The 26,342-nt window shown below is 47.7% G+C and overlaps 1 protein-coding gene across 2 annotated transcripts in view; it reads right to left on the bottom strand.

The window, feature by feature from the left end:
* Nucleotides 1-1,332: 1,332 nt before the first annotated feature.
* Nucleotides 1,333-26,342, bottom strand: part of NEDD4L (neural precursor cell expressed, developmentally down-regulated 4-like, E3 ubiquitin protein ligase) — a 62,158-nt gene continuing 37,148 nt past the window's right edge. Inside the window, exons 6-31 of one of the 2 annotated variants that reach the window (XM_027907434.1) lie at nucleotides 19,892-19,942; nucleotides 18,645-18,706; nucleotides 18,447-18,549; nucleotides 18,120-18,286; nucleotides 17,382-17,514; nucleotides 17,009-17,185; nucleotides 16,399-16,473; nucleotides 15,080-15,139; nucleotides 13,492-13,623; nucleotides 12,931-13,056; nucleotides 12,638-12,835; nucleotides 12,184-12,261; nucleotides 11,331-11,385; nucleotides 7,803-7,861; nucleotides 7,534-7,599; nucleotides 6,925-7,154; nucleotides 6,098-6,219; nucleotides 5,523-5,593; nucleotides 5,317-5,412; nucleotides 4,563-4,636; nucleotides 3,833-3,893; nucleotides 3,483-3,542; nucleotides 3,066-3,173; nucleotides 2,728-2,824; nucleotides 2,410-2,482; nucleotides 1,333-1,535 (exon numbers count right to left, since the gene is read on the bottom strand). In XM_027907434.1, the coding sequence (XP_027763235.1) occupies nucleotides 1,433-1,535; nucleotides 2,410-2,482; nucleotides 2,728-2,824; nucleotides 3,066-3,173; nucleotides 3,483-3,542; nucleotides 3,833-3,893; nucleotides 4,563-4,636; nucleotides 5,317-5,412; nucleotides 5,523-5,593; nucleotides 6,098-6,219; nucleotides 6,925-7,154; nucleotides 7,534-7,599; nucleotides 7,803-7,861; nucleotides 11,331-11,385; nucleotides 12,184-12,261; nucleotides 12,638-12,835; nucleotides 12,931-13,056; nucleotides 13,492-13,623; nucleotides 15,080-15,139; nucleotides 16,399-16,473; nucleotides 17,009-17,185; nucleotides 17,382-17,514; nucleotides 18,120-18,286; nucleotides 18,447-18,549; nucleotides 18,645-18,706; nucleotides 19,892-19,942 (2,637 nt within the window). In that variant the 3' untranslated portion in view covers nucleotides 1,333-1,432. Of the gene's footprint in view, nucleotides 1,536-2,409; nucleotides 2,483-2,727; nucleotides 2,825-3,065; nucleotides 3,174-3,482; nucleotides 3,543-3,832; nucleotides 3,894-4,562; nucleotides 4,637-5,316; nucleotides 5,413-5,522; nucleotides 5,594-6,097; nucleotides 6,220-6,924; nucleotides 7,155-7,533; nucleotides 7,600-7,802; nucleotides 7,862-11,330; nucleotides 11,386-12,183; nucleotides 12,262-12,637; nucleotides 12,836-12,930; nucleotides 13,057-13,491; nucleotides 13,627-15,079; nucleotides 15,140-16,398; nucleotides 16,474-17,008; nucleotides 17,186-17,381; nucleotides 17,515-18,119; nucleotides 18,287-18,446; nucleotides 18,550-18,644; nucleotides 18,707-19,891; nucleotides 19,943-26,342 lie in introns of both variants that reach the window. The other variant, XM_027907433.1, reaches the window with a different exon arrangement.

Below are 26,342 nucleotides of genomic sequence, written 5' to 3' on the forward strand. Positions count from 1 at the left end.
CTGGCTGCAGGCTCGGTGTTGGCAGGGAGGGGGGATTTTGTTTTGGCTGTTGGGAAGGGGTTGGGCAGAGGTGTGGGTCACCGGAGCCCTGTCCAGCAGTGCTGTCACCACGTCACTGCACTGGGGCGAGCACAAATCTGTCACCTTTAATCCGTCACAAAACAGAGGCAACTCAGACATTATAGTTCAGGCATGCAACAGGTCATAGGTAACAAAAAGGATTAGATAGCACTGGATATTAAATAAAGCTCGGTGAGTAAGTAGAAAAAGAAATCACAAAAACAATTGCTGAGGAACACTGTCTGCAGGCTCAGCTCTAGAGCTGGTTGGGTTTTCTCTCGTACAGCAGCAGCAGCCAAATTCACCACAGACAGATCCTGCACCAGGAAGGACATGGGCAGGGGACAGGAGTAAAATCACATTAATGTTTATGCTCAAACCAGGTCTACTCTACCTTCCCTGCGGTAGAGAAAGTGCCTTTAGAGTCAGTGCAGTTAGAAACAACCAACCCCGGTGTTAATAAGGTTCATCAGCAAGTGCACACAAACAGGAGCCAGAACAGAGCTGTGTTCCACTGTTCATTCCAAACGTCTCCACTGCAAACAGGAGCAGGGAAAGGATGGAAAAAGAGTCACTGTACAGAGAGAATGACAGAGTTCAGCAGGTTTTCCTAACAGGTTAATGCCAATCCCAGCTCCGACGCTTTGTAGCACACGTACAGCTTGGCAGGACCGGGGCAGATGGACATGCTGTGTCAGGGCTCTGCCCAGCCCTGACACTCTTCTAGTACTTACAAAAATGCAACTTCCAGCCCGTCCTTCTGGATACAGAACAACACTGATGTGCTCAATGAAGAGAGGTGCTCTTGAGATACAGCAGCTTCCAACACAGCTTTCTCCTACTCTCCTAAAGGTTTGGGAACACAAGCCTCGAGGTGCTTTAAAAAAATGACACTGGCATCAAGTCTGGTACGAAATTAAGAAAAATGCTCATTTTTCCAAGTATATGATATTTAATTGTAACGAAATAAAATCTGAAAAATGTCTAAATCAATTAAAAAGTAAACATGAGCTGTAATACCATACCTGTAAAATGATTAATTCCATTCATTGTCATTAGAAATTATGTAAAATATTTATTAAGGGCTTGGCCTACAGAGGCACAACATAAATAGAGTAAGTCCTGCTGAAATGCGATCCGGTGGCAGCCCCTGCGGGGAGGGCGGCCGAGGCCCCCCCAGGGGACAGGGCTGGTCCCAGCCGGGGGCTCGGCCCCCGCGCTGCCGGAGGGAGGGAGGGAGGGAGGGAGGGTCCCATCCCGGCTCCATCCCGGGCTCCATCGCCGACCCAACTGCTCCCCACGGGCCCTGGGGGTGCCCCGGGGCAGGGCCAGGCTGCAGCAGAACGTGCTTGGAGGGCCACGGGCCACCCGCCTAATCCACCCCTTCGAAGCCCTGGGCGTTCTCCACGGCCATGAGGAGCTTCTCCCGCAGGTCCTCGAAGGACTCATACAGAGGTAAGTCCAGGCGGTTAAAGCTGCAAGGACAAGGGACAGGGTCACTCCAGCACCCAGGGAAAAGCTGACAGGCTTTTCGAGACAGGAGCAAGCCGGGGGGCCTCGGCACAAAGTGTAGCTTGTGGTCCATCCACAGCGTCCCCCGCACGCACCTGCCCTGCTGAGCTCTCCACTAACCACGTGCCGTCTTTAATGGAAGCAGGAATTCGGTAAAAAACACTCCGAAAAGGAAAAAAAAAAATAGCCAACAGAAAGCCCTTCGCTGTATTTGGCTGCTGGAAAAAATGTCATCCTTGTCATCCTTGAGGCTCAGCAAAGATGCTCTGGATTTAGAGGAGAGACCCTCTCTCTCCGAGGGAAAAAGAAGGTTAAACATCCAAGAGAAAGTCTTCCAAAGGTCAAAGTTAACAGACAATTAGAGGGTTCACTCTGGAGTGTGTTGTGTTTGTCGGGTTTTTTTTGTGCTTTTGTTTTTTCTTGTGTTTTGTTTTTTGTTGTTTTCTTTTTTTATTGAAAGATCCCCAAGCCTGTACTGATGTTCTAAAAAATCAGTTTTCCCATTCCACAGTTTTTCTTTGAAAAGCTGCATTCCCAAAATGCCACAGAGCAAGACAGATTTGTACTGAATGCTTTCAACGTTTGCAAATTCTGTCAGCCAGGGTTCTGGAAAGTCACCTTGTGACCTTCTATTTGTTTGGAATTGTCCAACAATTTATGTGGCTGTTGGGGATGTCAGGCTTGCTGTAGTTCCACTTACACCCACTTATTAGGATGGGGAACAATAAAATAATATCCAATTTCTCAGTCTGTGAGGCCAAGAGTGTGTGAGGCTCAGAGTTGAGCAAAGGACCCAGAGCTGAGCACGGTCCCCAGAGTGGCCCTTTGGTGACTTACCAGGTGTGAGCTCGGGGCAGCTTGTCAGGAGTTCCCCACTGCTCTATTGTAAACAGCTGAGGACCATTTGAACCTGGGTGAAAATGAAAACCACATGAAATAGAAATTGTTGGACACCACAGAAACTACCTCAACGTTATTTTTAACATGAAATCTTGGCATCAGTTGCGGGCTGGATTTTTCACCTCTTACAGATACAGTTAAAGCAACAGAGATGTGGTTCTTTCTTTCTGAGCTTGTTTGAGTGTCATGCAAAGGAAGTAAACTCAGACACTAATATTTCACGGCAGGATTTCTGTCCTGCCACGAGCAGCTCACCGTAAAGTTCAGCAAATCCATTCATAGGCACTCGAGACGTCCCGGTCACAAACTGCAGGAGCCGGATCCGCTTCTCGGCATCCATCAGCAGAACAGCCTGTTGGCAAACAAACACACACTGTCAGGCCTGGCTTTGGAGCCCAGCTTTGAAGGGCAGGATAAAGAACAGACCAGAACCAGGATGGATAACCAATTTGTAGAGGAAACCCCTCTGGTGCTCCCCCTGCTGTTCCCATGGGAGGTGGGAGCAGGCACAACACCCCATTCTCAGCGGTCTTCATGAAGAAAAACAATTGCAAACCAGGGCAGTAACTTTCATTTTTAGGAGCCAGTATTACCTTCCAGAACCACTGGATAACGGGGTGATTGGGGCAGTAGCCGTTTTTGTAGATGGTGTGTTGTCTCCAGTCATTGACATCGACATCCCCAAGGCCACACATCAGCAGCTGCAGGGAAGCAAAGCATGGGGGTGTTAGGGAGGGTTTGTGTCACTGCACAGTCTCACTCCTGCTCTGGGCTCTGACCTGCAGGCATTTATGGGAACACCAGAGAGCTGGAGCTTCCCTCGAGGAATTCCCAGGGTGATCACACGTCATGAACAGATTAATTAATTAGGGAGAAACATCTCATTTCCCACTCTGAGCAAGGCAGCTTTGTCTGCACAACCCCTCAGGGAGAGTGAGGGGCGGCTGAGGAGCCCAGAGCATGGCACATCTGTCTGAGAGCTGTCTGCTCTGGGCACCAAACTGACTCACCTCCAGCTCGTTCTCATCAAAAATTTTAATCAGGTCAATAGGGAGCAGTTCTGTGAATCCCTACGAAGAAGCAAAGCAAAGTTAACATTCTCACCCCACGTAAATCCTCATAAAAAAAAATCAATGACCAAATTACTTCAAGCTCAAATAATTTCAGCTTGAAAGAGAGTGACCTTACTCTCCTAAGGGAAAGATGATACATTCTCAGACAAGGGCAAACTGTCAAATCATAAACCACAAGCATGCCATTGGCACTCCCAGCCGAGCTCCCCGCTCCCTCCACACACACCCCCACCTTGGGTAAGAATCTGCATCAGAAAAAGAACTCAGCTTTGTGAGAGCAAGCTCACCTCCAGAAAGGCATTCATTTGTTTCTGCACCCTGTTGACAAACCGCCACTGGATGACCAGGCTGCAGAGAGAAAGAAAACCCCCTCAGAAAATGTAAATAAAGCAGGAGATGAATAAAACTGCATCATCAAAGGCTTTGCTTTCAGTGCCAGCCACCCACAGCACAAAGAGCTTGCAGGCCCAGGCATAAAAAAAAAATCAATTCCAGCCATGGAATTGATGCAGGTCCAGGCATTGGAAAGGAATTCTTAATTTGCAGGACTCTAGAAATTTTAATGTCTTTCACCCTGAAAGAGCCCCTGGTTAAAAATGCCAGCAGGTCTAGTTGAATTTTAGTATTTTACATCCTGGTAGGTGGAAAAACTGAGAAAGTTGAGAATGAAACCTCATTTCAGATTTGGCCAATTTCCGGTAGGAACACTGGCACTGGCCTGGTCTGTGACTGGCACAAGAGGACAGTGGGATGAGGGCCAGGCTGGAGAGCACCTTCTGGATCATCTGAGCTCGAGCCAGATGTTGGAGAGACACATTTCCTAAGGGGGAGGTTCAGGAAAACCAAGCACGTAATTTAATGTGCTCAGTTTTTGTTCTGATATCTGATTAGATAAAAACAATGTTAGCAGGAAGGTTCTCTCTCCCAAGGATCCCTGATGTTCTGGTGCAGTACAAACCACAGGAACTGCAGCAGGGTCAACTTACACCTCAGGACACATTCCAAAAGGATACTTACTCGATGTATTCCCGCTTGTTTTCATTCGTTACCATGATTTCAGACCCATTGGGCTTCAGGTCCACTTGATATGTCTGCATTTCAAAGGAGCAAAAAAAACCTGTTAATTGAGGCCTCATTTCTTGCACAACCCACTCTGCCCAAGCAGCATTTTACAAGCAGTACCAGGAAATTATCAGTAAATGGATTTACACTTCTGAGTCAGAGAACACACTCGTGTCAGCAGAAGGGAAAACTGGCAGAGACAGGCTGGCAATAATTTGGAGCAAAATCCCTGGTGGAAATTGCCAACAACCAGCTAGTGCCGTCCAAACCTCCCCAGCCTGTGGCTTCAGTATTCTCCCTGGTTCTCCATGTAACTCATGACCTTATGTTATAACCTCCAGAAAAATGGCACTGAGCACTGACAGGACTTTCTGGGCACGGTTTGAAATGCTGAAGTCAGTTGTTAAAAAAAAAGGCCCTGTGGTCCCACCACCAGTCACACCTGGAGCCAGAATCCAGGTCTAAGAGATTAACAAAGGGAAGATGTGAAAAAAAAAAAGTATCCAAGCAAATTGTTATTTGTAATGGAGAAAGGCACCCACAACTGCGAGCCTTTTAAACCTGGCAGCTTCCCTGCCTCTGAGACAGGCACTGCAGAGAGCCCCTCACTGTGTCACTGTGCCACCCTCCTCTGAGATCACCCTCAGCCTCAGACACTGCTCAGTCCTGGCAACAACCAACCCTGAGATGTAAATCACCTTCCACACACCTGTCCAAAGTTTTCCTCATCTATGCAAAACATGAGATCCAGCTCGGTGGGGTCATTTTCCAGGATCCACTTCAGGGAGTTGTAGTATTCGCTGTCCTGGGGCAGAGCACAACGAAACAAGAGTTTGAAAATGGGCACGTTGGGTCAGAGCTCTGGAAACCCACGGGGCTGCCAAGGCTGGCACGGGCTAAACGTGTCTTTCTTACCACTGACTCCATGTCTTTCAGAGTTATCGGCTTCCCCAGCATCATCTTGTAGAAAGGTCTGATGAAGAAGCCTGGAAGAGAGAGAGGAGCGTTACCTGCCCTGCTCTGCACCTGCAGCTTCCATAAAGGTAGAACTGTTGGAGATTACACCTGGCATTTCCTGTTACCAGCTGGAACTGCTCACAGCATCACAGCAGCTCCCTTTTGTTTCGGCACAGCAAGCCCAATTTTTCCACATCAACAATTATGCCACTAATTACCACTTTCCACTAACGGCACAGAGACCCAAAAGCTGGGCAATTATGCTCAGGGCACTCTATCCCATTTAAAATTCCCACTCTTCTCTCAAAGGAGCTACCAGAAAACCAGACTGGTGAACTACTGATCTGGTCAGTAATATCTGTTTAATTGGTGTGGCATTTCAAAATTCAGCAGAAATCGTATTTTCTCATTAATTCTTTCAGTAACAATTTTATCAAAACACACTGCAGTTGACCTCCCTGAATGTAAATTCTGCATCCCCACTCAGCTTCCAGCAGTGCCAGTCCTTTCTCTCAGGGTAGGGGGGCACTCACCGTCCAGCAGCTTCCCGTGGTACACGGCCAGCCCGGCCACCCGGCCGATGAACGTGAAGTACGACAGGTGGTCTTCGTTACAGAGACCTGAATTAGGATTAATCTGAAGTGTGTAGTTGTCCCTTTTTTGGGGAAAGAAAAAAAACAGCTAAAGAACCAAGTCTGGAAATAACCAGGTACTCAGATACGTAAATAAATGAGTCGTGCTTAGGTCATTTCCCTCCAACAGCACCCGGGTCTTTGCCAGACGCTCCCGCTGCAGCCTCTGCACATCCCCTTTCCAGCCTGTTCAACACCCACTGGGCAGGCTGAGCCTGGTGCTGGCACCACCAAACCCTTTCCAGCCTGTTCAACACCCACTGGGCAGGCTGAGCCTGGTGCTGGCACCACCAAACCCTTTCCAGCCTGTTCAACACCCACTGGACGGGCTGAGCCTGGTGCTGGCACCACCAAACCCTTTCCAGCCTGTTCAACACCCACTGGGCAGGCTGAGCCTGGTGCTGGCACCACCAAACCCTGTGGGTTCACACCCAGCCCTGTAACCCAAACCCACTCCCTCCTGAACTGACAGATTGCTCCAGGATTTGAACGCTGGACAGCCCCCAGTTTGTGCAGGGCACTGCACTTTTGCTGCCCTGGATCTTGTCTGAGCAATGGAAATGTTTGCTGGGCTGGCAAGGACGATGCCCAAGGCTCTCTGAGAAGGGAACAGGGTGGTGGGGCTGCCCAGGACACCCTGGGAAGGAGGAGCTGACTCTGCCCAAAGCAACTCTGTCTCTTATGCAAAAGTTAACACATGGCAACAGGAATATTTAGTGGGTACTTACGTGGCTGAGTATTCAAAGAGACCATAGTAAGGGTTAAACATCTCCTTGGACAAGAGAAAAAACCACTCTCTGGCCACACCTCCATAGTCAAGCCCCTTTTCTGACTCAAATTCAATCCAGAGCCTGGCTTTTAGTACATCAGGTCTCTTCACGGACATGATTCTTCTGTAGGACTCCTCAAAAATATTATTTCTGTGTAGTTTCATCTCAAATCTGTTGGGTATATCAGCCTGTGTCGAAGAAGATTAGATTACACTTGTGAGTCTCAAGAAGAAAATCTTTGGGTGAATTCTTAACAGTGGTAACAACTCAATAACAGATCAGACAAAGGGTGTTCGAGTTCCCCTTGGTTTTGCTTCCCAGTGTTGGGAGCATGGGGGGAACTGGGTCAGTTCCAGTACAGTACTGGAGATTTCTATGATAAATATTGGATGAAAACAACAAGAAAAGTAACAAACAAACAAAAAAAACCCAGAGAAAAGGAGTGATATTTTAAGGGCATTTGAATTTATCTAGAAAAATGTGTCTTGAAGACTTAGAAATAATTTTTGTTGAGAAATTAATCTTCCTGGGTTTGATTCCTATGTGGGCCCACATGGAGCTACTCACGGGTTTCTTTAACTTCTTCCGGAAATAATCATATTTCTGCTTGAACTCCCGGGAATATGGAACTGCCTGGCGGGAGAGGAGCGGGAGGACATGTTATTCCAGCTGCTCAGCACCTGGATATCCGACAGCATTCTGCCCTGCTACCCACAGGTGTGTGTGCCGTGGGCTCCCCTACACCCACCCTGCACCGGCAACAGCAGCCAGGAGAGATGTAAACACCCCACAAACCCACATCATTTTTCCATGGAAAATCCCACAGCAGCACTTACTGGGCCCGTGATGGCCGGGTTCTGCAGCCTGGGGTCTTCCCACTGGGTAATCTTATTATCTGCAAATGACAAAGAAACGATCCCGTGACTCCTCCGGTGCCGCGGATCCAAATCCAAATTCCTGTTGGATTCTTCTCCCTCTGAGCTCTGCACAGCTCGGTCTGGCAGGGTTAGCCAAGGCTGTGTCCCCCACCTGCACTGTTCAGCTGCAAACACTCAACTCAAAAGGCAGAACTACCCCCCAGAGCCAGGGGACTTGCACTGCTTTGACGGCAACGTCTGCAGGAGTGAAAGTGTTCACTTGAACGTGGGCTGGGATTGGAGATACACGGCCTGGCAGGCAAAGAACTCCAAATCTCTGTCCAGTGACACACTAAGTTACTGTTTGGAAAAGCAGCCAAAATGTCAGACTTGAAAATTTGGAGGGAATAGCGTTTTTCCTAGGCTCTGATTTAATGAGAAGATCACAGGACCATTGAGAGAGACAGAACTGTCCGGTTATGGTACAAGAGATCATCCAGCTGTGACCAAAGGAGATGCTGGCAGTGGCACAACACAGCCCAGTTCTTTCCAGCTGCAGCTTTGAAGAGCATCAGGAGGGTGGACAGGAAGGTTCTACAGGACCATGGTGGAACTCTCCCTTCCCTGCCTCCAGACAGCTGATCCTCCCAAGATTCTGAACACAACGGAATCACAACAGAACGATGGGGTTGCAACAATAAGACAACGCTCCAAACCCAAACCCAGGTGCCCCTGCACCAGTCACCCCCCTGCCTGTGCTCACTCCCTGTTTGCTGCAGACACTGCACTGGGTTAGGAACTCGGGGTTAGGAGTTAAGGTTGTGTTTTCCACGTTTCTAGAGCTGGAAAAGCCCTGTAAATTTTGAGCATCCCAAGCTGGTTTAAGAGGGAAGGACTGGGATCTGAAAGGTGACAGTCAGCAAATGTTAACTGGGGAAAATTCAGAAGGACTGCAAGCACATTTCAAGACATTTGTTCTATTAGTTAATTTAATATTAAAATACTGTCTGATTTCCCTTTACACATTAAAGCTATTTATCACTGCTGGAAATGCTGGGAAGCTGTCAGCCCGAGCTCCAGAGACCCCAGAGACGCTTGGAGCAACGATGCCCAGCCCTGCCCTTCCCACCTGGCCTCAAGCCCTTCACTGGAATTCCCTTCTAGCTGAGTTCTCCAGTTTGATACCAAATCACTTCTTACACCTGCTTGCCACTGGCAGCCACAAATCACGGTGACAATTTCCTGTGAATCAGAGAAACAACTGAGACGTGTCAGCTCTTGGCTCTCCACGCTCCAGGGTGTGCAGTGCCACTGACAAACCTCTGCCTAAGTTTCTTCTCAAAGTCCTACAGGGACTTCATTTTACAAACGGTAAAAGCACACAAAGGGTGTGGCACGAACCACTCTACCTGGAATTGCAGCTCAGGATTCTCTGTCTTGTCCCAGGTGGATGTGGGTGACAAACTCATTCCTCTCCCAGCACCTTTTTGAAAATCCAGCACCTCCCTTGAGTCTTCCCACAACACAGTGCTCTGTCTTTGCTCCTAAACCAGGCTCTCAGGCCTTGGAGGATTCCCTCTCCTCCCTCCCTTCCCAAGGGTCCCACTGTTTCCCCGAAGCTGGGAGCCCCTGCCGGACACAGAACAACCACAGCCACACGTTGCCAGCGCTGATGGCGCTGCAGGTCGCATTCAGGACGCTCCTGCTGATACATCACAGGATGAGGTAACTGCAGATGGCTGGGGAAGGGCTGTTTCCCCTCCTATCCCTTCCAGCAGGAAGGTGGTTGTTCCTGGGAAGGACAGCAGCAGCATGTGCAGGCTGCAGTGAACAGGGACCACCAGCTCCTGCGTGGGAGGGAGTTACTGTCACACACAGACCGGTACCAGTAACACCCTCTGCTGCACCATTACTGGTGTTACTGCACAATTTACCAGCAGAGGGGCTGGCAGGGAACTTCTGCAGTTTCTGCCAGGGCTGAGAAAAACCTTTCAAAACTAGGACGAACGGCGTCAGAGAACTAAACTATGCAGCAGAGCTCTAAAATGCACCAGCTGAATCTGTCAGCACCTGCCCTGTTAATGTGTCCTGGCAATGCCCTCCAGCCCACCTGCCGTGGCACCACCGAGCCATCAGGCTGGGACCGAAGGCACATCGGCTGGAAACGAGCAGCGTTACCACAAACTTCCCAAAACTTCCGTGAAAACTGCCATGTCAAAAAGCTAAACCCACTCAGATCCAAAGAGACTGGAGAGAACTCAGATGCAAATACATTTTGCTTCCTAACAGTTCTAAATCCTTTGGAGAGTTCTAATTAATGTACCGCTTTAACATTCTGGTTTAGGGATTAACACATGCTCAAACAGCTTTGGTGACTGAAAAATTCAAACTTTTTAAGAGAGATGGGGAGGCTCAGCAGTTACCCAAGTGTTTGAAAGGGGGCAGTTTTATCCTGTGACTCCTGAGTGGCAGCAGTTTGGAATCATTCGCCACAGTTACATTTCCAGACCTCTGCTGGGGGAAACAATTTACAGAAGAGAGAAAGGCTAATAAAAGATGATCATCTGCTGCTTGGTGAGTGGATTACTTCTAATGTTTAGTTGAAATTATTTACACTGTTGGAAAACCGGTATTACCTTAATAATAATGACTTAATAGTGTCATCTCTCTAGGTGAGCTTGGGAGTCTGTTAATCAGACTGAGGGACAAACCTGATTGTGTCACACACAGGGAACAGCTTAGATTTCAACCTCTCTGTACCCTCCTCTGAGGGAGTTATGTGAGGTGGCTGTGGCTGTGAAGAAATATCTCATGATGAGTCTTGAAGTTTAAAAAAAGAAAAAAACATCAAAAACAGCAAGAAGAAGACCCAGCCCAGCCTTTGTGGGTTGCTTTGTGTCCAAACACCAACAAAACTCACACAGCAGTTCTGAGATGCTCTTAGGAAGACAGGTCTACAATGAAACATCACTTGCACTAGAACTCCACTAACAGAACTGGAGGATATTAATGGGCTGGTGCAGTTTCACATGCTCTAAATAGGAAATAAGATCAGAATCAGCACTGCCACAAACCTTCTGAAAGCAGAGCAAAGTACTTCTCAGTGCTAATTGCTCCACTGCCCATACGTGGAGCTGTGGCTACGGGATCTCTTCTCATCTTATTTTCTATTCCTAGTGTGTTTTTTAATTTATTAAGTGCAAAATAAGCCATGGGATCATCAACAACAACGACGACGAATCCAAAATATCAACGAGAACGAAAGGAACCACAGAGAGGAAATGTTAATGCTTCACAAGTCAGAGAGGGACAAAGCTTGATGAGCCAATTAAAGCAAGCTTCCAGTGAATGTACAGTACCGTAGGAGGGCACTAAGTCTCTGGTATCAATGTCTCCACATATCAACACCTGGCTTCCTAAATGAAGAGTAAAATCACAAAGCTTTCACTTCAATCCTCGGTACCTCCCTCTGGGTGTTTGCTCTAGTTTGCCTGAGTGCTTACTTACTATGGTCTATATAAAACGTCCTTCCATCCAGGTGTATTCTTTCCTCCCAGCCAGGCTGGAAATGGGAAATAAAAACAAAGAAAAGAGAGAAATAAGTAAATAGTGCCAGTGTCACACAGCACTATGCATTGCCCACCTCCTGCAACTGTCAGAGATGCCACAAAGCCACAAATGCAGGCACACTCAGACCTGGGTAATTAGACAGGTGACTGCATCTCACACAGGGAATTGGTTTTTTAAAGCTTGCAAGTGGAAACCTCTTGCCACGGGACTGACACCCATTTCCTGCTGTGGGCAAACAATCACAGGGAACAGATGGTCCATCGTGGCTTAGCTCGAGAGTTTCTGCTCCTACTTCTGAAAGCCACTGTAAATGTGTAACCCAGGAATGTCCTAAGCTGGTCCTCAGGGCTTCCCTTTTTATCTATTCCCCTTGCTCATCTCCCAGGAGACTGCAGTGCAGACAGGAGGAGGGATGGCTGGTGCTGGGACAGGCAATGCTGGCCAGCCTGGACTTCCATAAAATACAGAGGAGAAATTATTTCACCGTAATCTTTTTTGAGAAATCCTTGTTAAATTCTGTAGTCAGAAACTCCAGTTAAATTCTGAGGTGAAAGCGGTTACTAATTATCTATTTCCCTGCAGGTCCCACCTCCTGCAGTTAACACAACAAATGTAACTGGCCCTGCAGTGTCTCCACGGTTCCCTGAACCTCTGCAGGAGCACAGCTACTCCCACAGCTGTTTCCTAAAGCCAAAGGGCAGCCCTGCTCTGTGCCCAGTGCCAGGGGCAGGGACAGGGAAGAGCCCAGGACCGCGGGGGTAGGACACAACACAGGCACAGGGTCACTTACAGGAAGAGGGCCCAGGTCGTTGGGGTTCAGAGATGCTTTGGATCTCAAATGCACGGGGAACTTCAGCCGTGGATCCTCCTGGAACACAAACGTGGAACTGAAAATCCAACGGATCAAGGCAGATCTACAAACTCAGCACAGAGTTACCTGGAAATCCTCCTACACTACAGTTACTCTTTTATTTTTGGGGAATAAACCAAAATGCCTTATTAGGATTCCTACACTACAATGAATTTTTCAGGGTTAAATTTAGGGGGATGTAAGACCTGACTCCATTGTGTGGCATGTCAACCCACAGCCTTCAGCACTCCTTAAGCTGCCTGCACTCCGTAAGGGCTCTTACAAACAAAGACAAGGCGAGTGCCACCCTAAGAGGGGGTGTGCAGGCAGGAAAACAGGCAGCAGCATTTCCCAGCAGGGTCCCCGGTGCCAGAGCGGTGGGGACAGCCCTTACCCAGGTGGTGGTCTTGGTGTTGTGGTCGATGAAGAAGGGGCGGCCGTTGGGGGCGATGCGCATCTCCCAGCCCGGGGGCAGGAAGCTCTGAGCCCCCTTGTGCTGGGGCTTGGGCGAGTTGTAGGGGGATGGCTGTGGGGACTGCGGGTTGGAGAGGGTGTCCTTCACCGCCCGGCGCACCGGAGAGTCCTTCATGCCCTGCGGAGCAGGAAACACCGACACTGCTCAGCCAAACACACCCAGCTAAAAAGGCCAACAGGAGCTGCAGGGCCAGCAGCCAGCAGCGTGCTCACCTCCAGCGGGGCCGACAGGGTGACGGTGGGGGAGCTGAGGCTGCGGGGCCGCCGGATCTGCGGCTCGCTCAGGTGGTTGCTGCTGCTGCTGCTGCTGCCCGGTGCCACCATCCCGTCCTCGGCCAGCTGAGGGGGCAAAGGCAAGTCACAAAGGGCACAAACACCGAGCAGCCACAGGCAGGGCGCTTCGAACACGAGGGTGGTGCTCATTATCATCAGGATGATTGTCCTTAAACATTCTTTCCTAGAGATAAGTATTTCATGTAATTCTGTTGGAAGGGCCAGTAACTCGTGGTTCTATTAATGGATCAGGCCAATTTCAAATTCAATTCTAAGAACACATTTTAGCAGTTTCCTCTGCATCTCTCTGGAAATGCCTCCCCTTGCAGCAACCAGCTTGATCTGTGCCTTAACACAGGTACAAGAAAAACCATCCCAATCGCTGCAATTATGATTCACCTGAGCTGTCATGACAACACTTGGGCTTTTTCCCTTGAATTTCAGAGCTGTGGAAGCCAGCTGAGGTCACCCTGAGCCCCGTGCCTGCAGGGGGGTACCTACCTGCATGATGGGCCGTGTCCACGTGGTGGTGCGGTTGTTGTGGTTGACGTAGTAGGTGCGGCCCTTGGCGTCCTTGCGCTCCTCCCAGCCCGAGGGCAGCCCCGGCGTGGTGTGCACGTAGGCCACGGAGGGCTGCTCGGGCAAGAAAACACCGGCTTCTTATTTTAGATCCTTTGACTATTTACATTACTGCTTTAAACCAGCTACAAATAGTTCAAAGTCTGTTGCCTTCTAACAAAAGCGACTCGTTAACTCACACCACTCCTAATCACAACAAGCACGTGGAAAAATCTGCTTTCTGATTTCACTGAATGCAAGCTCTTTGAGTCAAATTATTTTTTCGCCCAAGAGATCTTTTGGATCAGTCTGCCACAGATTCAGGTATCTTGTTCAGCAAACAGCCCAGCTTAGGTGCCCTCAAACTTTTTAATTCACAGGTTACACAGTGACAAAAAGGAACTCTGTGTTTTAACGAGTTTTGCTTAGAAAGCTGGATTTTTTTTTTCCTTTTATCAGTAAGGATAAGTAAGAGTTAAATAACCCTGCAGCTGAGATCTCCCAAGCCCTATTTTCTTCTTTACCACAGGGTGTCTTGAATCGCTTGCCAGAAACTCCTGTGGGTTTAGAAACAGCAGCTAAACTGTTTTGCTGTGTCACAAATGCTGCACACTCAGGGTTTGGTGTCCTGAGGACAGGCAGGGCTGACACAACGAGCTGGAGAATCAAGGAAATAAAGGAGAGAAGACACTGGATGGGTCAGTGAGCTGACATACCCAACAGCAAATGGAAAACAGAGGGAAACAGAGGAGGAAATTAAGTACAAACTCTGAGACTGATTTCTTTCTTTCCTAAAGAGCCAAGGGCAAACCTCAGGTGCCCAAAGACCCAAAGGAATGGAGCCTTTGAAGATAAAACTTTTGGATTTAGACAGTGAATCCAGCTTAAGTCCCAATTCCTGCACAGATCTGGGGCTCTGAGTGTAAGTGCTGAAGGAAGACAAGGGGGAGATCAGTGAGGGGCAGCACAATGAGGTAAAACATCTGTGATGCAGCTGCAGTAATGATGGGTCAGGGATGTTGGAACTCAGTTTTTTGCAGAAAAATACTCATATTTTGCTCTAAAATGTCTAACCAAGACCAGATCCCCTGCCAAAAGAGCACCTCTGCACTGCAGGTCAATCTAGCACAATTAACCACCCATGAATGACTCAGGCACTTTATTTAGGCATTTGCTATTTCCACGTGTGCTCCACTGGTTCTAAAATTCAACAGCCAGTCAGTAGAGACAGTATTACAGAATGATGCATCAGCGCCCAAATTAAGACTTATTTATATCCCAGACACAAACAGCAAACATACCAAGTTTAAATTAAATTTTTTTTCCCCTGAAACAATGATCTAGGAGGGCACAAATTCATAGCAGTTATTAATGATGGCTACTAGAAATGATTTCCATGAAATAAGTCGCTTCAGACTGACAGTTAATCAGGTTAAAGAATGGGATGTGAAGAAAAAAAATCCTCCCTGCACAAGACCTAAATGTCCCCCCATTTTCTTTCGAGGTAGTGCTTGATAAAGAGTTTTATTACCGTTGGCTCCTCTCCACCTGAGACAGTTGAAGAACGAGCTCTCCTAGAGGGACCGCTCTGCTGTTAAATGATAATGAATGATACACATATTTACTGAGGAGGGTCACGGGTTACTGCCACATCTTTAGGAGCAGGGAATCACAGACAATCACATTTATTAAGAGAGAGAGATTCGAGAGAAAAAAATCTTTAAGATAACAGCAGAAGTAAAAGGCACCAATCACTGGTAACCAAGTCAGAATCTCTAAGTGCTGCATTCAGGAAGAAAGAATGTGCTTAGCTGCCAGAAGAGAACTGATCATTGGCCCAAGAAGGATTAAATCTGGTTAAGATCAGGCAAGATGTTTTAAGAGCAGCGCTCTCAGTGCTGCTGGCTTGAACATCTGAGTGTCCCACGGGACTGCCCTGGGACCCAGCCCAGGAGAGGGAGGAGGCAGATCAATTCACCCAAGAGGAAACCTCAGAGCTTCCTGTAAACGTCTGCCCGAGAGCAACAGAGAGAACCAGCAGAGGAGCGACAGCAGCTTCAGCAACAAACTTATTGATGTACTACACATACTCAGTATTGCAGTAAAAAATACGCACAGATTTTCTACTTGTAGATTCACACGTGACAGATTTCTAATACAAAATAGGAGAAAAAATCCTGGAACTATAATGTTTTAAAATATTCTTCTGCCATCTGACCGGTTTTATTCAAAAGCACATCCTTCCTGTCAGCTGCACCAAAGGTGTGCTTGGTGCTGATGGGAGAGAGAAGCTTTGTTTACAAACCATCTCTGTATCTTCTCCTGTTTGAAGAATCTCCTTCCCTAAGTCTCTCAGAGTCAAGAACTGCAATTCTATCCAGGTCTGTCGTACCATGACTACCCCAAAAAGCCTCCTTTTCACTGCAACCAGGCAAAGGACCAATCCCTTCTGGCTGTTAGACAGATCTAGATATTGCAAGTAAAATCAATTTACGGGCCACAGGCATACACCTGCTAGGAGAGTCCTGCGGCTGCTCCAGCTCCAGGCAGAGCTGGTGCTCCTGTCCTCTCCTCCCCCAGCTGGGAACACCCCTAGGAGGAGTTTCCCTCCTCACTGACTGCATATAAGAGCGCAGTAACCTAAATTTCCACGTGAGATAACTGTGCTCAGACTCCCAAGGTTTTTCTCCCTCAGGAATGTCCCCGTTAGAGCTGCTGGCCAGGCCCACGTGAATTTGGTGGACAGTCAGATGCTCACACTGGTCACTGATCTGATCCAAGGAAAGGTGTTGTTCGCAATCAGAGGATGCCCAAGCAGAAAGGAAGAACTCCAGGGGAGCTCTGGCTTACCAGGGATAACTGTGACTGCTCAGCCACTGTGTCTGTCACGCTGCACGACCTCAGCCTCGAAGAAGGTTCTCTTTGCTGCAAGAAAAACAAAAGAGAGATGTCTATGAGTTAATGTGTCTAAAAACGTGCAGGTTATTCAGTAATTTCGGTAAATTCACTAATTACAGGCACTAACCTCTTTGGAACATAATCTCCTTAAACAATCATTATCTAATGGTAAATACCATTTCTCTGCTGACAGTGACCCTTCATATATAACACCAAAAAAAGAGCTAATTCATTCTAACGAAGGAGAAATGTCAACATAAACAAATTCGTGGATTATTGACCAAAATAAGGCATTAGGAAGTAAAAAAAAATTTAGTCTTAATTTTTCTCTTTGCCTTTTAATTCTTGAACTTCCCAAGACACAAAGAAGCAGCACCAAATGTGATTATGAAATCTGTTGTTTGAGGTGGTTTGTTCTACCTGCACTGTGAGGCGTTTTTGGAAGGTAATGCCAACTGTATGCTCAGGATTTCCTCCCCATGAGTCCAAGCGCCTCAGGTTACCCCAGATAACAGCCCATTTGAGCAGCAGGGGTTCCCAGGAAGAGCAGCACGTTACGTACGATCAAAGAGCCGAGCTGTTCCCCGTTGGAGTCGGGAGTGACCTGGAGTCTCCTGCTCAGCTCCTCAGACAGCTCCTGAGGACTGCTCCGGGACACTGGGGATGCAGGAGGGGGTGGCAGTGACAAGCTTAAGGAATCTCCACTGGCACTTGCCTCCTCTGAGATGGTTTCCCAAGGCTAAGAAAACAGAAGAAACTAAGTTAGGGATTAATACAGACCGAGCCTTTCATGTGAGGAACAACCAAACAGCAGCTTCTCTTTGCCCTAAATTAAAGCACCACGGAAAACTGAAGCACATGGCAGTTCCAGCCAGTCCAACTCCCTTCTTTTTACGATTTATTCCACTTGTTCAAAAGGCCAGAGTGGCACCCACCTCGGGAATGTCCCCGCTCTCCGTGGGCTCTGGCTCCAGGTCCTCGCTGATGTGCCTCCGAGAGCGGAAGCGCCGGTGTGCAGCCTCCTGGTTTATCTGCCTGATGTTGTTGTCAGAGTCTGAGCCCACATCGCTGCAGGGTGGGGAGGAAAGAACACGAAAACAACCCAAATTAAACTAAACCCAGACTTTGCTCATTGCCTTCAAAACCTTGGTAATGCTTCTGGTGACAAAAATCATTATTTGTGAATATGTCAGGTCTCATAATTAGGAGACCATTTGATCCCTCAATCCTAAGTAAATAAAATTGGCAGCACTTCCCAAATGTCTCAGAAGATGTAACACCAGGTTGGGAAGGGCCTTAGCACATCCAGGGAATGCAGCCTTTACACTGAGGAATAAAACCAGGATCTCCTCCAAGCCAATCTGTTCAACCTCATTAAAACTTTGAACAGAGCTGACTTTTTTCCTTACCTTTTCAGCAGCCTCTATAGAACAAAGTAATTTATTCCTGTTAAATTACTAACTGAAAAATCCCCCATCTGTCTCCCCGTGTTCTTAAGGTACATTGTTTAAGGCACTGACTTCCCTCCCACTCCTGCAGATTTCCTGGAGCTACCCAGAATATCCGCGTGTCTCTGCGATTTGCTGGGGGTGGGGGAATCTTCCAAGCATAAAAGGACGGTTTCTGATGAAGGTCCCCAGGAGTTCCCCCCCTCCCTGCCCTGGGCTGCTCACATGAGGCTCGGCCGGTGCCACTGGGTGGTCCTGTTGTTGTGGTTGACGTAGTAAGTCCGTCCCAAGTTGTCCACCTTCTCTTCCCATCCAGGAGGCAGCGGAGGAGGCGGCAGCTCCTCCTGCCGTTGAGACGCAGAGTCACTGGAATCAACCACATCCCAGCCATGCTTAGGAATGAAGGGAAAAAAAACTCCTTTCAATGGGTGCTCACCTCAATTCCATGAGAAAGGAACTCCAACCCCCTCTTGTCTATCAAAGAAGGATTCCCAAAGGTGTTATCCTGGTGGCTCCAAAGAGAACCAACTGCTCCCAGGCCTTCAGCCTTACCTCGGAGTCGTCCCTTTGATCACTGTTCTCCTCCTCCTGGCCACCGTTTTTAGGCATGTAAGCCATCTTCAGCCTCAGGAAACCCTTCACACGAGACTTGTGGCTGGAAGACAAGGAGGTACGTTCCATTTACCAAGCCTCCAATAAAAAAACGCATCAGGAAGAAATCTCCTCAGGCACACAGGGCCTTCCCCTCACCTTCTTGGTCTGAGGAGGAAATCCTTAAATGTGTACGGCCTCTCCATGGTCGGGTCTTCAGTCTGGGAGCAGGGGAGAAAACGGTAAATTAAAGGGCACGTAAAGAACATTCACAGACAGATTACATCACTGATTTCCATCCAACTCTAAGTTTCATAAAGCTAGGATCTTGAAAACTTCCCATTCCACAAGGGTTTCAGCTTCCTTACAACTTATTATTTAGATCGTGTCTGTGCTTACAGATGTGTAAATGGAGATATCCACACCAGCACAGATAAAACAACCCTGCACTACACAGTTCAGATGGCACGAGCTCCCAGCAGAATGGAAGGAGGCATTTTCCATCAGAACGTGTTCCTGATCATTCCATCAGAGTCTGCAACTATTACAACCCCAGAATTACGACTCCAGATCCACCACAACACGGAGATCTAAACAAACATCCCTGCAAGTCACTACAAAGCCATTTTCCTCCTACAATAACATCCATCAACAGCAAGAAGCCAAATTCAGACACGGAGAGCAAACTAGGCTAAACTGACACCTTATTTGGATGTAAACACCTGCAATAACTTCACCCATTCGCACCTAAAAAACCCTGCAAGGTCACAGAGCTAAGATCAACATGTACAACATTAAAAACACTAACTATATACAGCCTGTGTTAGTCACCCAAACCAGCACATAATATCAGAAATGTTTGTACCAAGGCTAAAACAATCACTGCATATACACACGTATATATTTACTTCTATTTATATACATATAGAAACAGAAATTGCACTTAAATTAGGCTGTCATTTTGTGGCCCATGCAGAATCCTGGCTGCTGCAAGGAAAGCAGGCACCTGGAGCTTCAGGGAATTACAGAGCCAGCTTTACACTGAATCCCTCAATTTATTAAGAAACAGAAGCAAACAAACATTACCTCGATAATCTAACTGTTGACATAAAATGATTCAAACCCTGTGTCCATTACTTTTAATTACTTGCTCTTAGAACTCTTCCTGCTAGCAGAGAACTCAATTTTGAGCTCAAATAATGAAAAGATGCCACAGCAAATCTGTCCACAAAAGGTGCATCCCTTCCATGCACAGCTGTTCCTCGCTGGGGGAGGTTTGGTTCTCCAGAACCTTTTCCTCCGAGCCTCCTGCTGTGCTGGGAGCACCAGCTTTAGGAGATTTTGGCTGGATTGTGCATGGAAATGGTTGTCCATCCCCAGGCAGAAGGGCCAGGGGCTCTGCTTACCGGGAGGTGACTGAGCGGCACATCCACCTGGCCCAGGAAGTCGTCTCTGGTCTGGTCACACAGGAGAGAAATAAAAAAAAGGCAGAAAAAGGAGGGATTTCACATCAGAAAAACGAAAAAAAAAATAGAAACAACAATCTAGTCACAATGAAACAAACATAAAGATGTTGGAGTACCATTACTTCAGCACTCCCTGGCTCCTCCCCCTTTATTGTTGTCATTATTCATCTCTCCAGGACACTCAGACAGGCTCCCTGCGGTGGTGCTGACACAATTCTGCCTGGGGGAATCCCCCAAACCAGCCCTGAGGAGCCCCAGGCGGTGTCCTGGTGAAGGGGACAGTCCCAAGGCTCCCCTGCACACAGGGAATTCCAGCACGAGGAGGAGCCGGTCCGTGCTCCAGGACACCTGGGATTCACTCAGACAGGAGTTTCCAAAATCAAGCACTTGCATTCTTCCAAAAAGACAGTTTCTCTGTGACACCAGACCAGCCCCAGTGATTCCCAAATAACCTGCTGCCTATTTATAGCCACCCCATGCATGGAATTCCAGGAAGTGCGTGCTGCTGCTCCGGAGCCAAGTTTACATAGTCCTCATAGCAGAGCATTAAGTTAAACATTAAAATCCATATTTTATGTGACAACATGGTAAGAACGCTGTTTGTAGTACAAAGAGTTTTCATTACAGATTTTGGACTTCCTAGAAATGACTGGAAACAACCTGGTAAGCATGCCCTGGTTTTTAGGGAATTAACATCTTTCTCCCTTAATATTGGCAAATCCCAAGCACCTGCCACCTCCTGCTTTAATACAGATACTCCAATACCCACTGCTCTGAAGAAAACAGATTCTGAAAAGAGGAAATACATGTTCAGTTTTCCTGTGCAGTAGAGTTTGTAGGTATTTTACTCAGGCTCTCATTAAAGATCAATATTACAAGATAGCCATCAGCAAAGGCTGATGAGGAAACACTTCATTAAGTGTTATTAGTAAAAACCAACAGAATCACTTTGAAATTCCAACTCGTGCCAAACGCCTCGCAGTGTGAAACAACTGTTCAGCCTGGGACACGGAGGTGACAAGGTGACACTCCCAAGACAAATGCACGCAAAAATGAGGTTGCAACTTGATAACTACCCGAGCTGCAAAGCCCGAAACAAAAGCCTGGGATGAAGTTCCGGTGCCCCAAAAGTCCTCAGTGTCAGAAAAAGCAGAGAAAGGGAAAGCAAAGAGGAAAAGAGGCTCAAAGGTCCCAAAGTCTGGAGCACTGTGCTTCCAGAGGTGTTCTGGGTAATAACACCCCACCCACCTGCAATCGCCTCCCTTGGCATTTTCAGATGATCAGGATGTTCCCAGCTCCCTGACCTGAAAATTGGTGGGTGCTATTTCTGGGTACTGCTAAAACAGATGCCACGTTCCAGTCCAGATGTTGCTTAATTTCAGAGCGGGCTGACATGATCCCTGTAGTGAATTTACCTGGGGTTTTAATGCCTTGAAGTAAAATACACCTTTCTCAGACACCACAACCACCCTGTGTCACTTTTCAGTACATAACCACGTGACTGAATTATTAGAGCCTGATCTACCCAGGTGGAAATGGTCTGATGAGGTCCATTACTCTAAACAAATCAGGTTATTTCCCAACTTTTCAGATCCCTGCATTCCTGGTGGGTTAACACACAGTAGTCTTTAACTGCTCCTGACTATAACCTTAAAATACTAATTAGCCATCAGAGATGTCTTTCTACACCTCAGGCTTATCAACCCCCTGATCTCATTCATATGAATAAAGCTACAATGATAATTTTATTATATTCCTTTATCATTTGATGAAAGGAATACTAAAATTAAATCCTTAGTTGGCAAGTTTCAGCAATAGTTCCCTCTCTTTATTAACTGAACTGCAATAAATCTCTTTTCATTTCTATAAACTTTCAGTTGCCACTGTCACCGCTCCTTTCTTAAGCAAAATATTTTCAGCAGCACTTCCCACTTCCCAAGCACAACCAAAATTCCATTTTCCATTTGCTAATCATGGCTATTTACTATATTTTAGCAGTGGATCTTTGCAACCTGGCTAGAAATATTTGCACTCATCTTTTCCTAAGGCTTCCCAAAAGGTGGGAATTCACAAGAGGCACTATCAGCCCATGCCCTGCTCTCCTCTCCCCTGGGCAGTGACAAGGCAGAGGTTTAATGGAATAAACACTTTTTTAGGTACACACCATCTGACCCCACCTTGCTCAGACACAGCCAGAGGTTCTGTCCCCATGGAACTGCCTTGGGAATGAAAATCACCCCCAGCAGCAACCTGAAGGTACCCGGGGTCTGTGCCCAACGATGAGGGGCACGATGGAACCACAGGACAAACCCAAATCAGCGCAGGTGGATGGTGGATTTCCCTACTGCAAATGTGCAAGTGCAGGCAGAGCACACCACACACACAGGGGGTGGTGGTTTGCAAAATACAATCGGTACCAGAATAAACAAACACCGGCTTTCCCACAACAACAGCATCGGGTTTCAGCTTCCCCGACACTTTCCCTCTCAACTTTCACTTTCACGCAGGGCTCCAGGTGTGTCACACCCAGCCCTGTGTCCCTGCTGTCCCATCAGCAGCACCACAGAGCCTGGGAACCAAACCACAGCCGAGACATCGTGCCTTGAGCTGCAGCCTCCGACGTGAGGCACTGTTGCTCCAAAATCGGCACAGCTGAGGGAAAAAAAAGTCTCTTCGCTGGCACACAGGGACAACCACAACTGGATCCTTTCTTAAACAGATTAAGCGAGCCACAGGACGTAAACAGCAATTATTCAAATTCTAAATTACTTCTCTTGCATTGCCACTGCTTATTTAAACATAAAAAAACCAAAAGCACCGGGCACCTACGCCAAGATCTGATATATTCCTGAAACGTGAGTAACAGCCAAAAAAACCTCTGGACAATGTCAGGGAGAAGACAGCCAGTTAAAGCCTTATTCCATTCATTACAGGGAAAGGGCCTCCTATTGAGCTGCCTCTGGTAATTAAAGGTAGGACACAGGAGGGCTGCAAACAGCCAGCTGCTTCATCACCCTCAGTTATCAAATGCTCCATCTGTGATGGACAAGAGGGAAGACCTGCTAGAATTGGTATTACTGCTCTACCAACAGCCTCTGGAAATATGGGAATCCATCCTTCCTCAGTCACTCAACAGACCAAATGGACAGAGGTCAAGGAGTAGCCTTGGCAGGAGGAGGGAGTTGATGCCCGAGACCCTCAAAACAGGCCTGAGCAGTTGAGAGGATGAAGAAAATAGGAACAAAATCAGTGTACAGAAATGAAAGAACAGATAGAGAGCAAATGTGTTATGACAGCTTCTGTCCCTTGTTCTGTAAGAAATTAAGGAATTACTGACAAAAAACCTCTCCAAACAAAAATGGAATAATCTTATCCTTGTAACTCCCCAAGAGAGAACAGTGAGGCACAGTGGGATGGACCCACATTCCCCAGGCAGTAGTCAGCGAGCACCACTAAGCTCCAAACATTTTGCACAATAATCTGCTCCGTGGCAGAACAGAAAAACCTGCCCTCTGCAAGCCGTGTAATTCCAGCCCGTGATGCCAAGAGAGCATTCCCACAGCAGCCCCACAGCTGCAGCTCGGGGAGGAGCACAGAGCTTGGGAAACACTTCACGTGTCCCAGCCCAAACGCGTGGCACCACGGTCATTCACGTGCAGAGCTTACACCCACCTTCACCCGCCCACCCCACGCACCCTGACAAGGGCAGCACTCCACGAGCAACTTTCCAAAGAGCTCTTGCTGAAAGTTTGCTCAGAGCCCTCAAAGCTTCCTGACCCGAGTTACAGAGCCAGCAAATACTGGAAGAAATGACCAGCCTCTTGCGTCAGGTTTGGGAAACGCTGCTCTCCAAAACAGCAGAGAAACGTTCGGTTTCTGAAGCGGCAGAGAAGCACAGTGAGCACGTGCAGAGCTGCAGCAAAAACAGCTGCACACCCCGAGAGCTGAGGAGTTGAGAGGCACACGGGATCCCAGGAACAATGGTACTCTGAGGGGAGATGAGAGGCCAGCTCGGTGGAGCGGGCGAGCAGAGGGAAGGAGGGTTTGCAGCAGCAGGACTGTGCCGAGCAGGAGGGGCTGGTGCCTCTCCAAAGCACAAACAGCTGCATTTTACTACTCGGAAAACTTGCAGAGAGGCCCCCAAATTCTTCATTTGCTCCAAGTCATCCTTGGCACTGCTCCCGCCCGGGGAGGGTGCCCAGAGCCCAGTGCAGCCCTCCCTGCCCGTGCAAACACATCCTTCCCTTCCAGCTCCCCACACCACGGGCTCGGGGAGTGCATTGCCAGGGGGAAGGGCACCTGGAGGAGCTGGGAGCTGCTCCTGCACATACTGGCAAGCAGGTGAGGGAGGCTGGGGAAGCTCTGCCATGCTACACAATATTAAGCAGAATTAAAGAGTGTAATTAGCTGGCAAATTGTTCATTAACGCTGCCTTGTGCTGTGAACACCAGGAACTATTCCAGTGACAGATCTTTTATTACCTACACTACCATTTCTCCTTCTCTCCTCTTCACTAATCTACTTATATCCTACCTTTCCTTCTGCTCAAAGAAATGTCCTACTTTTTCTCTTTCCTCTCCTCGTCAACAGCAGCTCAGACTTTTGGATATATTCAGACTTTGGGGTTTCACTCCACTTCTGTCATGACCAATCTTTCTACTGAAGTGCTTTCTTGGCAGAAGGCAATAAAGAAATACAGCTCCCAGAAAAGCCAAGCACTGTAAGAGTAGAAGTGTTCTAGCGTGCTGGGGGGATTTATATTCCCCCTAGAACTATTCCAGTGCTCCTAAGCCATCCTGGAGAATGCAGCAGCTCACACCTGTGAGTGTCCCATAAGTTGTCAGGGATGAGCGGGAGCAGCACCTTTTCCACCCAGCCAGCTCTGCTACATCAGGACCATCAGCACCATCAGCATGTTTATCTGGCCTGTGAGCCAGTGCTTTAGGTATGTGGGCTGAGGTTAAACAACAGACATGGATGGCAGGGAAATCAAAGTCAGGAAAGGCTCTGCAGGCAGGGAAATGAGATCCCGGACTGGAACCAGGCAAGGCACGCTGACATTTATTCAGCCCAAATTTTCCAAAGGTACTAAGTACATTCCTTGAGCCAGCTGATCCCAGAAGCACTCGGCTCAAGAAGGCATTATGCTTGGCAATATTGGACCAAACAGTTGGGCTTTAATGATTTTCCCAATGTTAAGGAAAAAACCACCAAAATCCATTTAAGAATCCTAAAGGCCACTTTTATCTGACACTTGACCTGCATTCTACCAGGTGAGGGGAGAGACAGCTGTGCACTGACCAGGAAGAGAAAGCTGCTTCCTGCTGAGGCCACTGACATGCTGATTAACGGACATTAACTAGTCCTAATTTCTGTCAATGAATCATCATTTTGGGCACCACATCCCACTGTGCAGCTCCCACCTGTGCCCCCCTCCCTGGAGGGTGATCTGTCTGCTCCGTGCCCTGCCAGCTGCAATCACCCTCCAGCACCTTCCCGAGCAGAGTAACATTCCACACTACACCTAACGCTGACTAAGTAGGCTCCTGTTGCCTTAGTTATTGCAAAGAATGATTACAGATTATTCTCTGCCATCCAAACCCCTTCTTTAGGTAGCAGGATTAAGAATATCAGACTTCAACAAGCAATAGAGAACGAGGCCAGTCAGGCTATGGACATTTAGAGCTGAAGCTCTTACTGTAAAAAAACCTCCCACCTCACACCAAAGCTGCTCTTCTCTTATTCTTTTTCTGGAATGCACAAAATACAGCCTGGAAGTCGTTATTTCCAGCCCAGGCCGCAAGGGAAGCTGCACTGACAGCTCTGGACTCACACCTCAGTACACAGCACGCTCTGTATTTAATTTACACAACTCAGCTCACTCCTTTGCCTTCAGCTCTGGAATTAGCTTCTCCCACACACCCTTTTGATTTATTCATCCCTTTGGGACACACAAACCTGCCTGGTCATACTGCTGGCTGTATTCATTTATTTGTCTGTACAGAACTGCTGACTCTTGGAAGCTCCCAATGCCATCCTGGTAGATGCAAAGACAGATAAAAGCACTGGACTTTAGATGAACATATGCAATAATACATTTTCCAATGAGATTTAAGCTGGAAACCAACTCAACAGGGTAGATTAGGCTTTAGAACAGCTGCTGAACTAAAAACTTCTGTTGGTGTGCAGAACTTGGGTTCTGTTTACGTGCATAAAACACGCACGTTCCAAAAATTCGTCATTACTTGGCAGCTTTTCTCAAATAGCAAAGCAGCTGAGCAGCACAAAAAGCAATCAAGACTCTCTCCCTCTGGTTCCTGCTCTGTAATTTTCTGGGGCCAGATCTGCAGCGAGGCAGCTCTGGCTGGCACCTGCAGTGTTAAACCCGTGT

This window comes from Empidonax traillii, unplaced genomic scaffold (assembly GCF_003031625.1).
Source record: "Empidonax traillii isolate 1590-97213 ecotype Southwest subspecies unplaced genomic scaffold, ASM303162v1 scaffold1462:size220982, whole genome shotgun sequence".
Classification (NCBI taxonomy): Eukaryota; Metazoa; Chordata; class Aves; order Passeriformes; family Tyrannidae; genus Empidonax; species Empidonax traillii.